The following is an 18309-nucleotide window of genomic DNA, read 5'->3' on the forward strand; positions in this document are numbered from 1 at the left end:
GCGGATTCGCTATAGTGGAAACGAGCCCTAAGTCATGGGGAAAGCAGAAGACATGTAAAAGGATCTGCAAAAAAAAGTAGATAAACTCTCTATAAAACAGTAAAGGGATATACAAAAAATACCCAAGGAACTGTGAATGCCAAGCAGCAGGTTTCAAGTAATTATAGGGGCACTTTGGCGAAAAATGTTCACATTTAAAATATGTGCAAACATATAAAAATAAGAAGTACATTTTTTCCAGAGTAAAATGAGACATAAATTACTTTTCTCCTATGTTGCTGTCACTTACTGTTGGTAGTAGAAATCTGACAGAAGCGACAGGTTATGGACTAGTCCATCTCTTCATAGGGGATTCTCAGAGATGTATTTATTTTCAAAAGCACTTAGTGAATGGCAGTCGCTCTATCCAACTGCCAAAAAACTGTAGCGAGCAGGGAAGCTGGCCAGCATCATTGTTTAAATCCTTTTTAGGGAATATCTTTATAAAGAGTAAAAGCCTTCCTGAGAAACCCCTATGAAGAGATGGACTAGTCTAAAACCTGTCGCTTCTGTCAGATTTCTACTACCTACTGTAAGTGACAGCAACATAGGAGAAAAGTACATCAGTTTCAAGATGCATAATAAGAAGGCACTTAAAGAAGGATGCTCTGCATAGTTGAGTTGACAGAAGAAAGCCAAGCCATTACTATGCAAATGCCACAAAGTATCCTGCTTACAATATGCCACAGCACAGAAACAAGCCTCAAACCTTCTGGCACAAAGTCATTTGGAATGATGATGCTAAAATTGAACTCTTTGGCCACAACTTTAGATGCTACATTTGGAGAGTAGTCAATAAGGCCTATATTGAAAGGTACACCATTCTCACTGTGAAACATGTAAAACATGGTGGTGGATCACTGATGTTTTGGGGATGTGTGAGCTACAAAGGCACATGAAATTTGGTCAGAATAGGTGGCAATATGAAAGCAGTAAGTTAATGAAAAAAAAATACACTCATCAGCCAGGACGCTGAGCATGGGACGTACTTGGACATTCCAACATTATTGGCCTCAATTCACTAAGCTTATCTCCTGTCTTTAATAACGTTTCTAGAGTGATCACCATGGTGATGAGGCATGTAGTATTCAGGAAACATTTTACCTCGGGCAAACCTAAAGTTAACTCTTCTGTCTTTAAGTTAACTCTTCAATCCTTAAAATAACTTCACAGTTCAAGACAGGCTGTTTATTAACTGCATGTGAAAATAACTACAGAGGAGGTAAATTAACTACAGAGGAGGTAACTTAAGGAATGAAGAGATAAGGTAACTCTCTCACTGTGTGGAGGTAAGTTTTCTCTTGCCTTATTATCTCCAGCATGATCTTAGTGAATTGAGGCCAATGATCCAAAACACAAGGCCAAGTCAGCCTGTTATTGGCTACAGGTGAAGGTTCTGGACAGTGTTGGACTGGGAGGTGGAAAAGCTAAGGAAATGGATACTACCAGCATTTATTTAATAGGTGGATACTAAAACAATGTGATGTAAAGCAGTCCTTACAAGGAAGGAGACCGTAGCAGAAACAACAACATCTAACCATCTGAAGCACACAGGCCGCATTCCCTGATCCTTTTCGATAGGAGGGTGCGACAGATATTGAGGACTAACACCCCTTTGATAACCTAGTACAACATCCATTAATGTCAGCAGCACTGCACACCCTCCATGTGGAATGAGAGGCAACATCCTGGCATATGATTTATTATAAGACTATGAATCAGAGCCAAGTTCCTTTTAAACTTTGCCCTTCCTGTTAAGTCCTACCTCTTCCTGATAAGCCCTGTCTCTTCCTGTTAAGTCATATCTCTTTTTGAGTTAGGACTGAGAGGCTCTGAACCAGTTCACATGTGCCAGAGTGTATGAATTGTTGTCCCTGCAAAGCAACAGTTCATGCAGGCCCCAATACATTCTCATTACAAATACCCTAGGGATAAAGTAACTTGATATTGTAAAAGTTGTGATCACCTTGCATCATCCCCAGAAAGCTGTACACTACCAGTCTCATGCTTGTATTTTGCTGGGTGCCATTTACAGGTGGATCATCTGCCCAAAGTCCAATCCAGTAATTATGTCCCAGGGCAGATACTTGTTGAATTATAAAGAAGACTGCACTTGTTATGAGATACCACTTGCCCATCATCCTGAGGTACTCTAAATACACTGTAAGTTTGACCTGGAAATAGATTACATATTAGTAAGAAAAACTCTGTCCAGGCAGCAGATCTTTTAATAAGTCTACCTATGATACAGTGAACCATTCTGATGCAATTACTCTAGTACTGCAATGTGCATCACAGTCCTTCACAGCTGGGATGTGCCTTTCCTAATTTGGTAAGGTGAGGCAAATCTAAACCGCACAGAAGCATTATCATAAAATTAATCTTGGAAGAAAAGCAGAAACACCAATTCAGTGGTGCACCCTTCTTGCCTCAAATGTTCCTCACCCATTAAAACTACCCATTGTATGTGTAAGGATCTTACTTCAAGTCAATGGGAACCGATTTTTTAAAGGAAGGATCCGCGGAGAGAGATAAAAAAAATAAAAATACTAATCCACTTACCTAGGGCTTCCTCCAGCCCGTGGCAGGCAGGACGTGCCCTCTACGCCACTCCCGGTCTTCTCCGGTGGCTCAACCGACCTGGCCAGGCCGGCTTCCAGGTCAGGCTCTTGTGCGCTCCAACGTGCGTCTCACGCGGTCGCGCTGACGTCATCGGACGTCCTCCAGGCTGTACTGCACAGGCTGGAGGCAGGCTCGGGTGAACCACCGGAGAAGATCGGGAGCCTCCGGAGTGGCGTCGAGGGCACGTCCTGCCTGCCACAGACTGGAGGAAGCCCCAGGTAAGCGGATTAGTATTTTTATTTTCCGTGAACCCTCCCCTTTAATATACTTTTCTATTGAGGACCATTTACCTATCTTTGTCCTCTGATGCTTTGTCCCCTTTTCTTTGGTTTGGCTGCAGCCTGGCAGCCAAAATCAGCGTTGTAGCTATTTGACCATTTCGGTCGAATATTTTCACATAGGAGAGGAAGCAGAGCTTACTTCTCCTGCTGTCACTCCTCCGTCACGCGCAGCCATCTCCTCCCCTTTCTCCGCCCTCAGAGTCGTGTTCACGGTGATGCGCGGCTCCCTGCTCTTTTACTCGGAGAGCGAGCATAGTGATTTATTAGACAGGCAGCGCTGCAGGCATTCTGATGCGTGGCTCCCTGCTACTTCACACGGAGCACAGTGAGGATTTTCACCGGCAGCGCTGAATAATGCGTGTGCGCGCACTCTTCTAAACACGTGCGCGCACATGCTCATGGCTGTGCACCCATAATCTCTTTCTCTCGCGCTATTTTATCGTCGCTTGAGAGTGAGAGATAATAGAAAGGAAGAGGCTGCCGACCCAGAAGCCAAAGCAAAGGTCGGCAGCCATATTGGATTTATCAGGCACCGTTCTGGGCCAAAATTTACCGATCCAGGGGCAGGGGAGTGGCGAAAATCAGATAAGGTAAAAATATATTTAATTTGCAACACATCCATGTTTAAAAAAAAAATTGATTCCCATTGGCTTTAAGGTTCCTGCAAGTTCAAGTTCTCTGGGGTGAAGTCAAGCCTTGAAGCTCTCTAATGTGGACATGCTCCATTCCCATTACGGTAATTAAATCTATATCAGCATTTGTAACATTCTTGGCAGAGCTACACCCAGAAAACCAAGAAGATATCATCAGAAAAAAATGATTTTATCTGCCTTTTTACACTGGAATTTCTATGTTTAAACTAATACCTGAGGATCCTACAGCAATGATTGTCCACTTGTTCAACAGAGGGGCCCTAAAGTGCAGTCCCTATGACCCAAAAGGTCTGGACATTGTAATTCAAATTGATTACTACTTATTCCAACTAAGGCCCAGTGCACACCGAGCGGTTTTTGGAGCGATCCGCCTGCCGCATCCGCCTCTAAAAACGCTTGTCTAATGTATTGCAATGGGATGGTGCACACCGGCGGTTTGCGGTTTTTGCCAAGCCGCAAACGCGCCTCCTGCTGCGCGTTTGCGGTTTTCGGAAGCGTTTCGTCCTCAATGTAAAGTATAGGAAAACCGCAAACCGCTCTGAAAAACGCTAGTTCAGAGCGGTTTGCCAGGCATTTTTGTTACAGTAGCTGTTCTGTAACAGCTTTTACTGTAACAATATGTGTAATCTGCTACACAAAAACGCACCCAAAACCGCTAGGTATGTTTAGAAAACCTCTCTAAACATACCTTGAATCGCTCTGAAATCAGCTCCCAAAACCGCTAGCGTATTGCGGATCTGCTAGCGGTTTTGGTGTGCACTGGGCCTAAGGCCTGGTGCACACCAGAGGAGTTTTTCTGAGCGTTTTGAGTTTTTAAATCTGCTGCTAATGTTATCCTATGTGTCTGTGCACACTGGAGCAATGAGGTTTTGTAAAAAAAAACAAAAACCATAGCATTACATTGGGAAGAGCTTTTGAAACCTCTAGCGTTTGGGCGCTAGAGGTTTCAAAAGCTCTTCCCAATGTAATGCTATGGGGTTATTTTACAAACCCTCATTGCTCCAGTGTGCACAGACACATAGGATAACATTAGCAGCAGATTTAAAAACTCAAAACGCTCAGAAAAACTCCTCTGGTGTGCACCAGGCCTAAGTGAGGCCCAGTGCACACCAAAACCGCTAGCAGATCCGCAATACGCTAGCGGTTTTGCTAACTGATTTCAGAGCGATTCTAGGTATGTTTAGAGAGGTTTTCTAAACATACCTAGCGGTTTTGCGTGCGTTTTTGTGTAGCAGATTACACATATTGTTACAGTAAAAGCTGTTACAGAACAGCTACTGTAACAAAAATGCCTGGCAAACCGCTCTAAACTAGCGTTTTTCAGAGCGGTTTGCGGTTTTCCTATACTTTACATTGAGGACGAAACGCTTCCGAAAACCGCAAACGCGCAGCAGGAGGCGCGTTTGCGGCTTGGCAAAAACCGCAAACCGCCGGTGTGCACCATCCCATTGCAATACATTAGACAAGCGTTTTTAGAGGCGGATGCGGCCGGCGGATGGCTCCAAAAACCGCTCGGTGTGCACTGGGCCTGATTCAGGTATAGCTGTTATTTTGACAACCTTATAAAAGTGGCATTTTCACTGAAAAGTGACCTGTATGATCCCATAATGCTATGGTAAAGGTAATTGTTGAAGTATCTATAGACCTAAGATAACAGTTGACCAATCTGGTAATTTTCAATTACATCAGATTATTATTATTATTTTGGGTTTATATAGCATCAGCTTCTTGTATTGTGCTTTCCAATGGAGAATACAAAATACAGTTACAAGACAATGGGTTTCAGATAAAATGCAACTGAGCAGTTCAGTGATGCATCATATGTGGAGGTGGAAAATGTGTAACCACTTTACCAAGGGTTAATAACACATACAGGGAGTGTTAAGCTGGCCATACACTAGGCCGATTCCCCGCCGATCGATAGCAGATTCGATCACTGGGATCGAATCTGCTGTCAAATCGTTAACGCTAAATTTCGATCTATTTCATCCCGACATAGATCGATCCCGTCGATCGCTCCGTGCGGGAAATTACCGTCGATCGCCCGCGGGTAGGGAGCACGTCGCTAGCGGCGTTCGAGTGCCCGACGACCGACACAATACAGCTGCAATACATTACCTGCTCCGCCGGTGCGACTCCCCTGGTCTCCGCTGATCCGTCTCCGCGCTGGGCTCCAGATCCAGCAGGCTTCACTTCTTCCTGTCTTGGCAGGAAGTTTAAACAGTAGAGGGCGCTCTACTGTTTAAACTTCCCCCAGACAAGAAGAAGTGCAGCCTGCCGGACCCGGAGACCAGACCAGAGTGGAGAAGAAGACAGCGGAGACCAGGGTAGTCGTGGCAGCGGAGCAGGTAATGTATGCGGGGGGGGGGGGGGGGGGAGTGGCGGCAGCACCACCACAGATTGTGAACAGGCTGTGTTTCAGGCTGAAATCGATTCACAATCTGTTAATCTGTTTGCAGTAAAGGCAGCCATACGATCCCTCTCTGATCAGATTCGATCAGAGAGGGATCTATCTGTTGGTCGAATCTGATGGCAAATCGACCAGTGTATGGCTACCTTTAGGTTTCCAGTCTAAAAGGTCATGGGGTAGAACAACAGCTAGGTGGAAGCTGTGTACAAGGTGGCGGTCGATGGCTAGTAAAGTGTCTTGGGTGAGATTGTTCGCTTGCCTGAAAAGGTGAGTTTTCAGGTTGCACCTAAAGATAGTAAGTGTGAGTGGGCAACGAACAGATTGTAGAAGGGAGTTGCAGAGAAGAAGGGCATTTTTAGAGAAGTTTTTTTTATGCTGAGTGGAGGTGAGGAGAGGAGGATATTGTTTGTAGAGTGGAGATGACATGCAGACAAGTGTATTTAATTAGAAAGCTATAGATTTACTTCTAGGTGAGGGTTAGGACCGTTTACACTTAATCAGGTGGTGTGCGTTAGTGCGCCTTGGTACGCGTTTTTTCCATAGCAGTGCATTGTGAAAAAGATTTCACTTAAAACGCGTTAAGTGTGAAAGGTGCCATAGGAAAACATGGGCATTACTTTGAAAATCAGTTTTCTTTCACTTATAACTGAAAGCAACTGATTAAGTGTAAAAGGGGCATTAGGATCTTGAATTGTATCCTTTGTGTGTCGGTAGCCAATGGAGGGACTGGTAGAGTGGGTTAGCAGTAGAGAAGCAAGAGGAGAGATGGATGAGTTGTGGCATGCAGAGTTCATGAAGAACTAAAGCGGAGCCAGGTGGCTAGCAGGTAGGCCACAGAAGAAGGATATGCAGTAACCAAGATGTGAAACGAATGTGTCCTTAGAATGAGAAAGTTGACAATGAATACACCTAGGCAGCAGGCTTGGGGGATGGGTTATTGGAGTATTGACAACAGTGATAGTTATGTCAGGTAGGTGAATTAAGACACGCGGCAGAAAAATAAGTTTTGTCCATGTTACGTTTCAGAAAGCGGGAGGACATGAAGGAGGAGATGGTGTTGATACAGTCGGGGACGATTTGGTGGTAACAGAATATTGATGGGCTGCATGACGCCTGTGGTCTGCAGATTGAGAACCAAGAGTCAGCAAAAACAAGAACATTTCCCTGGATACATAAGCTGCTTCTTGTCTTCAAACATGATAGACAGGTCCCTTACCATAACAACACTTAAAGGGAACTTAAAGCGAGAGAGATATGCAGGCTACCATATTTATTTCCTTTTGAACAATACCAGTTACCTGGCAGTCTCTGTGGCTTCAGTAGTGTCTGAATCACACACCTGAAACAAGCATGCAGCTAATCTAGTAAGACTTCAGTCAGAAATATCTGATCTGCATGCTTGTTCAGGGTCTATGTCTAAAAGTATTAGAGGGAGATCAGCGAGACAGCCAGGCAATTTGTATTGTTTAAAATGAAATAAACATGTAAGCCTCTATATCCCTTGCAAACCTGAAACTGAACAAGGTTGGTAAGCAAATATACAAAGAGCTCAGAAGGACAGAATCTAATTCTCAAATGGTCAAATGTGCTGCACTCTGGAGATTTAGTTGGTGGGTGAGTCAATCAGGAGTGACCATTCAACTTCTAAAATAGAAACAACAACAGAGTCTACACTATATTTCCCAGCATTACATTAGAACATATGGCTGAAGCTGGTTGGTAAGTGCAAAATATAAATAATTTGTTTTGTGGCTGCTCAGTTGCACACGGAATGAGTAATATAGATATGGCTGGGAATGCAAATATGAAAGAAAAGATAAAGGAGAAAGAAACGGCGTGCCCCCTTTTCACAATCGAGCAGTTTTGCTTGTCCCAGCATTATACTGAATATAGGCTAATCCGTCACTATCTGCATCAGAAGATAAACTCTAGTAGTGTGACAAGAGCTGCCATGTCGCAGTTGTACATAATATTGTGATACAGTACATATAAATGATGTGCATATTACCCTGCCTGTGAGTGCAACATCAGCCTCTGTGAGCTTTCCAGCATCTGCATCTCCCTCAGTACCTCCATCAGCCATCTCCATTTCTTTTTCTTTCCTGTCGAGGCAAGTACAGGTTACTGCATGCACCACGAACCACAAACTATTACTGTACAAGATGAGTTACCTGCTGGGACTGCCGGGAGTCTTTATTGGAGAGCTGAATGCTTTTCCATTACAGTCTGGTGTTAGCTCCGCTGGTGTTATTGACAAGAAATCAAAGTTATACATAAGCAAATAAAGACAATGACATTACATTAAAAGACCACTGTTGCAAAATATTAAGTCTGGCTCAGGCTAACATTTCCTAGTTATGCATAGGAAGTCAATGGCAGTGCATAACTGATTGTCTGCAAAAGGCTCATTTCACACAAAAAAGTAACTAGATATATTTAGACATGTGGCTAAGTACCACAAATACTGTATACAGTATATTCTGTGTGTTTGTGTGTGTATTACTCATTGTTCTGTTTATATCTTTTCACAAATTCAATGAAATGTATTGAGTACAAAAATATACTTGCAAAAATGAAATAGGAGCAGCCGCTGCTATTCTTATAATGGATTTCTACTGTATATTACTAACATCTTCTGCAGCACTGTACAGAGAATGTCACCAACTATCCCTCAGAGGAGCTCACAATCTAATTGCTATAATAATCTTATATCCCTATTGTAGTCTAAGGCAAATTTTGTGAGGCGGCAGTTAACTTATCTGTGTTTTTGGGATATGGAAGGAAACTAAAGTGCCTGGAGAAAACCTCCCACACGGGGAGAACATGTCAAATTTGTAATCAAAGATTCAAGCTCCAAGGCTGTTATTCAGATTCTGGATTTAAAGAGATCCTAATGGTGCCCATATATGGTACAATTTTTTCATTTTTTCCGATTAGATAATTTTGTTTGATTATTCCATTAGACCGAATATTAAGATTTTTCCAACATGTCCGATCCGATTTTTTTTTTTTTAAACTGGATAATCGATTCTTTTTTCTTGTTTGAAAAAATATTTTTTTAAACTTTCATTCGGTTGAATAAACGGGAAAATTGAAAGTTCTCATTGTACCGTGTATGGGCACCATTAGGCAAACCTCGGAAGTGAATTGAAATATTTACCTAAGGGTATGCAAGCCCCTGGATACTCTAGAGGCTTCCCACGCTGTCCTCCGGACCTCCGCCACTGCCTGGGATCCTCTGGAACAGCAGGACCACAGTCCTCTTCTGGCACGAGTGTGGCTGTGCTGCATCCACGCAAGCATGGGTGTGTCTGCGCAGCCGCACTGGCTCCTAGTTACCACGCAGGCACGGCCTTACTCGTGTAGGTGCAGCATGGCTGCGCTCGCGTCTGAAGAAAAGTGGAGCCCCACTCGACAACGGGGGACAAGAGGATGGCGGGGGAAGCCTCCATAGTATCCATAGACGTCCCTCTTTTTAGGTAAGTATGTGTTTTTGTACCTGAGATAGTGCCACGTTTTCACCTCTATAGTTCATCCATGGACTACATCTCCCGGCATGTATTGTGGAGCGTGCGCATTCGCCATAAAAATGTGGCACTGTGAGGTCGGTCCATGGAGAAGATGGTGGGTCCCATAGGGTCAAGGGGCCAGAGGAGCAGCAGTAGGCAAGTAATGACGCTCACCATAACCTTCGCTCCCCTAGCAACACACGTTTTCAAACCTCCCGTATGGGAACTTTTTTGTTTTTTGAATTCCTTTCAAGTGCTCGGTTAGCTTTAAAATAAAAATTCAAAGTTTATTAATTAACTTACGGTCCTCCGATGAATTGTCCTGTTCAGGATTTAATGCATAAGTCTGAAGGAATTCTGAAAAAGCTCCATTCTTTTCAAGAAGTTCAGTGTATGTCCCAATTTCAGAGATGCTTCCACCAGACAACACAACAATCATGTCCACTTGCGGAAGGAAGCTGATGCCGTGAGTCACCAAAACCCGAGTCTAAAGAAAGACAATGTGTGTTAGTGACAGGTAACATTGCATAAAAACAATAATACAGTAACTCGACTTTTATTACAGAAATCGGGGAGTAAAGTATTATTTTTATTATTGATTTATAAAGCGCAATCATTGTGGTTCACTTCACAAACCATCTTTCAACTACAGTAAGCAGCTGCTAGAACCTTTTAACCCAACCTGGCGGTAAGCCCGAGCTGAGCTCGGGCTATGCCGCGCAGAAGGAGATCTCAGCCCCTGGTGGGGCGATTTGCACCATTTAAAGTGCTGTACGCGCAGCTAGCACTTTGCTAGCCACGAGTACAGTGTGATCGCTGCCGCTCTGCGGCGATCGCCCGCACGCAGCGGCGAAAGAGGGCCCCCCCCCGCCAGAGCCCTGCACTGCCCGGACCAATGAGTTCCGGGCAGCGCTACGGGCTGGATCGGAGGCGTCTGACGACAGGACGTCGGCTAACGTCCATGTCGTCATTCCGATCGTCGCCATGGCGACAGGAGAAGCCAAACAGGGGAGCGCGTTATATACGCGTTCCCCTGTTTGCTATTGATGCCGGCGACGATCGAACTAGAGGGACACATGCGCCCTCTAGTGGAGTTTCATGTAGCTACCACTCTGGTAGCTTTACATGAAACATAAAAACTTTTTTTTTTTTAAATTGGATTTCTGCAATTTTTGCAGAAAAAATAAACCGCCAGGAAGGTTAAAGGACCTCTGTTGCGAAAATCTTAAAATGTTAAAAAACATGTAAACATAAACAAATAAGAAGTACGTTTCTTTCAGAGTAAAATGAGCTATAAATTACTTTTCTCCTATTTTGCTGTCCCTTACAGTAAGTAGTAGAATTCTGACATTACAGACAGATTTTGGACTAGCCCATCCTCCCATGGGGGGGTTCTCAGGGTTTTTTTTGTTGTTGTTTTTTTAAAGCACTTAGTGAATGGCAGTTGCTCTGTCCAACTGCCAAAAAAGTGTACGGTTAGCAGGGAGGCTGGCCAGCATCTTTACATAAATCTTTTTCAGGGAATGTCTTTATAAAGAGTAAAGGCCATGCTGAGAATCCCCTATGGAGAGATGGACTAGCCCAAAATCTGTCGGTAATGTCAGACTTCTAATACTTACTGCAAGTGACAGCAACATAGGAGAAAAAAAAATGTATGGCTCATTTTACTCTGGAAGGAATTAACTTCTTATTTGCATGCGTTTTAAATTTTTAAGATTTTCGCAACAGTTCCTCTTTAAGTGAACTTGCTGAAAATCATACCTTAATGAAAAAGATACTCAAAATTCTCATTTGTGCCATTGGTTCATAAGTATGCACATAACAGGATATTATTTTCATCTTTCCCTTTGTTCCCTTTAACTTAATGACACATTAATTCCAAAGGTTTGAAGGAACAGTCAGATTCTAGTCATAAAAAGGCATGGGCGACTTCAGGTTTTTTTTTGTGAGAGTGCTCTGCAGGTACTGGATTCACTAGCGAGGAGCAGCTGATTAGACAAGACACAGAACATTTATATTGTGCTTTTCTCCTGGTGGACTCAAAGCACCAGAGCTGCAGCCACTAGGACATGCTCAGTAGGCAGTAGTAGTTTTAGAGAGTCTTCCCCAAGGTCTCCTTACTGAATAGATGCTGGCTTACTGAACAGGAAGAGCTGAGATTCGAAACCTGGTCTCATGCATCAGAGGCAGAGCTCCTAACCAGTATACTATCCAGCCACTGCCTGCAATTACCTGCAATGCGCAGTGAAAAATGGGCTTGACCATGCATCAGAAAGTGGGCATGGTCAAGATAGGTCATGGGCAGGGCAAAATGTACATGAACTTCGCAGTGGTGTGATGAAGACAGTGGGTCTGCTCAGTAAAACTTTGAATAAAGCCCCCTCTCCTTTAATAAAAAAAGAATGCCTTCAGCCAATTCCGGGAGTCAATCAGGTGGGGAGCGCTGTCAGTCATGGCTGCTGCAGTTGTTACAGGACCCGATGGTCTAGTGAGCGGGACCAGAGCTCCACCATTGCGGCCAATCAGCAATCACTGATTGGCCCTAATGACGGAGCTCTGATCCCAGCCTTGAGATCATCGGGTCCTGTAACAAGACGGCAGCGTCTGTGACTGACAGCGCACCCCACCTGATTGGCTCCTGGGATTGGCCGAAGGCAGTCTCCTAGATTATACACACGCGGCAGCTCCGGGATTGGCTGAAGGCAGTCTCCTAGATAATACACACATGGCTGCTCCGGGATTGGCTGAAAGCAGTCTCCTAGAATAGATGACACACCCGCAGCAGCTCCGGGTTTGGCTGAAAGCAGTCTTGCAGATGTTACAAACATGGCAGCTCCCGGGATTGGCTGAAGGCAGTCTCCTTACACACGGCAGCTCCCGGACCAAGGGTAAGTGATCCCAGCCAGCACAGGGGGACACTCTTTAAAGAGGAGCTGTCAGCCATACTATCTCAGGAAAAAAAACCCCAAATATATAAGTAGATAAATACTTGCTCTACTTACATATGTTTTGCACTGCCCACATTATGATTCCTGTGCATTTTATAAAGGAAAAGTAGAGAATCCTATTCTAAAGGAAAAGTAGAGAATCCTATTCTAGACAGTTTCCATATTTACTGTGGCTATTTTGAAGGCAGTCGTGATGTAATATCCGCCCTTAGTCTCCTCTGCCTGATTTGCCCGCCCTTCACTATGGAAAGTGCATTGTTTCAGCCTAAGAAATTTTGGCCAATCAGAGAGGAACAGAGGTGTGGGAGGGGAATACAGGAAGGAAAGAGTCTTCAGTCAATCAGGCTGCATTAGTTAAGTCTGAGGGGAAGTAGGGAAGCAAAAAAAAAAAGACAACCCAGCATGCCCTGCAACTTCTCTTTTGTGTACCTAATATTCTGTGTACCAAATAAGAGTCATATAAACTGGGGAATGATTATTTATCAACAAGAAAAGTAATAGTGATTTTAACTTTTGGATTGCCTGATTAGCATCCTTATTACTTGTTTACCAGATAAAAATAAAGAATTGATTTTTGATTTTATGCCCGACAGTTACTCTCTAAAGGGAAGACTGAAAGGACACAGGTGGGATTGAGGGTGGCGCTGAAAGACTAAGGGGGGCACTGAAAGGACTAAGGGGGAACTATAAGGACGGAGGGGGACACAGCAAGGACAAAGGAGGACACAAGAGGACAGAGGTGGACAAAGGAGGACACAAGGGAACAGAGGTGGACACAGGAAGGACACAGGGACATAAAAAGTACAAGGGCTACATAATAATTGGCGGGGAAGGATCCACAAGATGCACCTGCACCATGATCAGTATATATTTTTTTGTCCTCTAAACCTAGGTGCGTCTTATGGTCCGGAGGGTCTTATGGTCCAAAAAATATGGTACATAATAATAAAAATTAGTAATAATGGAAGACATTAGACTATGGCCATGGTAGGAATTATTATATTGAGAGCAAATATCAAATGCATCAACCATGAGGCCTCTATTGACAAATGCAGCAACTATGACGCACCTAGGTGACAAATTTGCCCCCTCTTACCACACAGGCACACGCCAGTTTGATGTAGCAAGAGGTGCCCCACAGCATTAGGTATGCCCTTATATTTATCTCCTAGTATAGGTGTCCAAAGGTATTTTCTAGTATTTGTTATTATGTAGCCCCCAGGATAGGAGCCTCCCGTATTAGGTATCATCCCCCAGTATAAGTAGCCAGAACTGACTCCCAGTCTAGGAAAGCAGAGGTACTCCCCAGTATTAGGTAGCTCCAGGTATGGGTAGCCAGAAGTAGCCACTTTAGTATTAGGTAGCTCCAGATATGGGTAGCCAGAAGTTGCCATTTTGTAAACGTAATCTCCTGGTATAGTAGTATAGGCAACAAGATGTGCCCACCCAGTATAGGTAACAAGAGGCCCCCCCACCCAGTATTAAATAGGATCTCCCAGTATATGTGACCTGCCAGTATAGGTAGCCAGATGTAGCCCCACAGTATATAGGGCTACCTATGAAGGTGTCCCCTCCCCCAAATATAGGTAGCCAAAAGTGCCCCACCCTATTAAAAGTAGATCCCAGTACAGATAGCGCCCCACCAAGTATAGGTATCCTAACGTGTCCCCCCATTAAAAGTAGCCTTCCCAGTACAGGTAGCCAAAGTTATCCCCCTATTATAGGTAGCCCTCCCAGTACAGTCTTCCCCCCAGTATAGGGTGCTCCCAGCAGATATAACCAAAGTTGCCCCCAGCACAAGTAGCCAAATGTGTCCCCCCATTACAGGTAGCCCTCCCAATATACTGTAGGTAGCCAAAGGTAACCCAACCGTATAGGGCATAGGTGTCAGCACTCACAGACCTGCAAATCACTGGCTACCCGAAGAGAAAAGAGAGAAGCACACAGCAATCATGTGACATACTTAAAATGCAGAAAATAAGTGAGTATGTCACTTTTGCATCTGAAGTGTCCTCTGTGGTCAATGTGCAACACACTCTTCCTGTTACTGCTGATCTGATGTCTGTGAACTCTGTTGGACTGATTAAGGTGGAGCATCCAGCTGTCATCACCAAGAGTATCTTAAAGGGGAACTGAAGAGAGAGGTATACGGAGGCTGCCATATTTATTTCCATTTAATCAATACCAGTTGCCTGGCAGCCCTGCTGGTCTATTTCTCTGCAGTAGTATCTGAATAACACCAGAAACAAGCATGCAGCTCGTCTTGTCAGATCAGACTTATAAGTCTAAACCACTGAAACACCTGATCTGCTGCATGCTTGTTCAGGGGTTATGGCTAATAGTATAAGAGGCAGAGGATCAGCAGGGCTGCCAGGCAACTGGTATTGCTTAAAAGGAAATAAACATGACAGCCTCCATATACCTCTCTCTTCAGTTCCCCTTTAATGGCAATCTGCATCAATGTCCTGGATTATTTCATCTTTATTTTGGCAGTTTGTCATGGTAGCTGAAGGAGCTGCCATGCTCAAGAAGTTAACAACCCCTCCTCCTTTTCCTTACTTAGCCAGGGTCAGGGTTTGAAGTTCAACATGTGTGACTGTGGGCCCTGGCCGGTGGAAGTAGAAGAATGTAATTAACGCTTAAATGTAAAAAGATGAGGTAAAATGGAAGGTTTTTTAAATTAATTTTTAATTAACGCTACTTGGCTCCCTTTAAAGAAGGAAATACAAATTGGACAGTTCAACAAAAGTAAAGCCATTAAGCACGTGCTAATTATTACATCATAAAAATATGATTTTAATACTCCACATGAACACATCGTTATTAAAAATGTCTGAAATGTGCTCACTTTTTCTTTGAGTAAACCATTGGGTCCAATGACATGTTCAAACAGGTGCTGTCCTACATGAGCATCCACCGCAGACAGAGGATCATCCAACAAATAGACATCGCAGTTCCTGTACACGGCCCTCGCTATGCTTATTCGCTGTTTCTGGCCACCAGACAAGTTTATACCCTAAAAACAACATGACAATTTAATGTATACACAGCAAAGTTGCAAGTCTCCATTCATAGTACATTTTGTGTTTATACTGATGATCCATGCCACTCTGCAATAAATAGGACCACAGAAATTTTGAAACATTAAAAAGAAAACTCATTTTTACAGGGATACTTACTTTTTCCCCTATTTCAGTGTTTTCGCCCCCTGAAAGGATCTTCAGATCAGGTAGCAATGCACATGCCTGAATGACCCTGTCATACAAGGCCTTATCGAAGTCCCTTCCAAACAGAACATTTTCTTTGAAGGTTGCATTTGGAATCCAAGTCTGTTGAGGAACATACGCTACAGAACCCTACAAATAAGATCAGAGGACACAGAAAAAACACCAACACCATTATTATACAGTTTAAAAAAAACAAACCACAAAGTTATAGCTTAAACATTTAACTCTTAATTCCTTACTTTTTTAAACCATATATAGGCTTTTCTGCTGGAACTTTGGGGCCTGATAGTTGATGGATGGCTATCACTTAAAATGAAACTACACTCACAAGAAGACATTCCCTTCAGTTCATGTTTGTACATTGGAAAGATTAATAGCAAACCCCTATTTTTTAAAGCATAAAAGCTTTAAAAAATGTACAAATTCAGCTTTAGTCAATTATGGATTTATTTGTAGTTGATCCATGGCCACACTCAGGCGTAGGAAGGATAAAGCATACATCTTCCAAAGCAAAACCAGACTTGGATTAACAATGACCATATAATTCTGAATAATAAGCAAATGTAAGATACGTGAAACAGCATTTTTTCTGTAGGACCGTGCCTTCCCTGACAAGTACATTGAATCATTAAGAATATTATCAAGGCTGCAGTCTTGTAAACACAGACTGATGATATTAGGAATTCCTTCTACAAGCTTCCAAGAATTTGTGATGGCCCCTGCCCATGTGATGTTACAAAAATGATTTAGAAGGACAGGCCCGGTTCAATTGGACAAAAAAGGTCAGTTTAGCAGACATTAATGGACCGTAACAAAGTTGAAACGAATCCCATGTTAATCAATAGGATTTATTCACATTGGTCCGTTCAAACGGATCACAAGTTTGGGTCTTCAGCGATTTTCCTGGACTGACGGATGTGTTGGATTGACTGCATGCTAATAGAATGGAGGGTCATGAATGGAAAACGGATGCCTTTTTAAAACATATCCGTTTCACGGATCAATTTTTACACTGATCAGTTTTCCAACAATGGCAGTGTGAACCGGGCTTAAAGATGAGCCAAGCCCTTTACATGAACCTCTGTAGGACTCTTCCAATTTTAAGGGCCTAGATACGTTAAGATGCAATCCCTCTTGGCTGAGGTTTAGGTAAAGTATATTTAGTAACCGTGATAACAAAACAATGAAAAATAAGCCTGCAGAGGTTATTTAAAATTCATTTGCTTAGAGCCGAAACATCTATTAGAATCACATGCCCATAAATATGACTAATAATTTTCATTGATGACTATGGCATTTCCAATTGGAGTATCCCTTTCAACAAAACAGACTTTTTTTATTTTTTAATAAGAAGTTTCATAAATACCTTTAATGACACAGTACCATCCACTTTCTCCATTTCTCCAAGCAATGCAGAAAGAAGAGATGTCTTCCCACAACCAACCTGGCCAACCACCGCCACCAAAGAACCTTTCTGAATGGCTAGATTAATGCTGTAAGAATGAAGCATCACATTACTGTCCTGTAAGAAGATAAAGGATGTAAGCTTAAAGCACACCTGAACTAAGAGGGGCATGGAGGCTGACATGTTTATATCCTTTTAAACAATTCAAATTACCTGGAAGCCCTGCTAAGCCTAATATTCTTAGTCAAAGACCCTAAACAAGCATGTCAATCAGGTGTTTCTGACTGAAGTCTGACTAGATTATCCCCATGCCATTTTCTGGTGTGATTCAGACACTACTGCAGCCAAAGAGTTCAGCAAGATGCCAGGCAACTGTTGTTGGTTAAAGGGAACCTAAACTGAGCGGTATATGGATATTTCCTTTTTTCCCTAAAAAGTTTTTTAGATATCCTCACTATTAGCTACCGGTTTTTGCCACGGTGCGAACCTTACCTGCTACTGTCTGGTGGTGTCAGTGCTTTTCCCTTTCTCTTCCTTCCTTCTCTTATTTACAATCTCCTGGTGTACCACACCACTTTTCTTTCCCTTTCCTTTTTCCTGCATTTCTCACCTTCCTCCACCCCCTTTTTCCTCACCCCCCATTTTTTCACTCTGCAGGTACACTCGTTCACACCCCTCCCCCCCCGCACTTCTCCATTCAGTCTGCCCGTTTTAGCTTAATATGTTGGGCGAATAAGCCCCGCATGCGAGAATGCTCCCATGCATTATAGGGTCCTGCTATTAGGGACTGTTTTAATATACAGCCTGTTATACAGCTTCCCCTGTAAACCGCTGTGCAAAATTTAGTGTATCACGTGACCAGCGGGTGTCCCCTGCACCTGTATTTACATGATGCAGAGTTTACCTGGGTCACCATAACAACCACCATGATGCTGCTATTACAGCAGCTCTATTTGCGTACGCAGCTGTGGAGAGACGGACGTTTGGCTTAAAGAGACACTGAAGCGAAAAAAAAATATGATATAATTAATTGATTAGATGGTTACCTAGCGCTGGAGGGGATTACCTTATCTAATCAGCAGCGTGCACGAATGAGGGATCCCTTCAACCCTCAATTTAGGACTCAGTTAGAATTCACAATTGATCGAGCACGCGCTAAACGTAAAAATTAAAACACTCTTTATTGATTCAATTTACATAAAAAACTGTCAACAA

At 43.2% G+C, this 18309-nt stretch overlaps 1 protein-coding gene across 1 annotated transcript in view; it reads right to left on the reverse strand.

Moving 5' to 3' along the window:
• LOC137524651 (multidrug resistance-associated protein 1-like) overlaps nucleotides 1-18309 on the reverse strand; it is a 162133-nt gene that overhangs the window by 51022 nt on the left and 92802 nt on the right. Inside the window, exons 17-23 of the mRNA XM_068244765.1 lie at nucleotides 17056-17182; nucleotides 15642-15818; nucleotides 15311-15478; nucleotides 9818-10001; nucleotides 8177-8246; nucleotides 8014-8107; nucleotides 2006-2213 (exon numbers count right to left, since the gene is read on the reverse strand). Coding sequence (XP_068100866.1) covers nucleotides 2006-2213; nucleotides 8014-8107; nucleotides 8177-8246; nucleotides 9818-10001; nucleotides 15311-15478; nucleotides 15642-15818; nucleotides 17056-17182 — 1028 coding nt within the window. The remainder of the gene's footprint in view (nucleotides 1-2005; nucleotides 2214-8013; nucleotides 8108-8176; nucleotides 8247-9817; nucleotides 10002-15310; nucleotides 15479-15641; nucleotides 15819-17055; nucleotides 17183-18309) is intronic.

The sequence above is a fragment of the Hyperolius riggenbachi genome, chromosome 7, assembly GCF_040937935.1.
Source record: "Hyperolius riggenbachi isolate aHypRig1 chromosome 7, aHypRig1.pri, whole genome shotgun sequence".
NCBI classification, from domain to species: Eukaryota; Metazoa; Chordata; class Amphibia; order Anura; family Hyperoliidae; genus Hyperolius; species Hyperolius riggenbachi.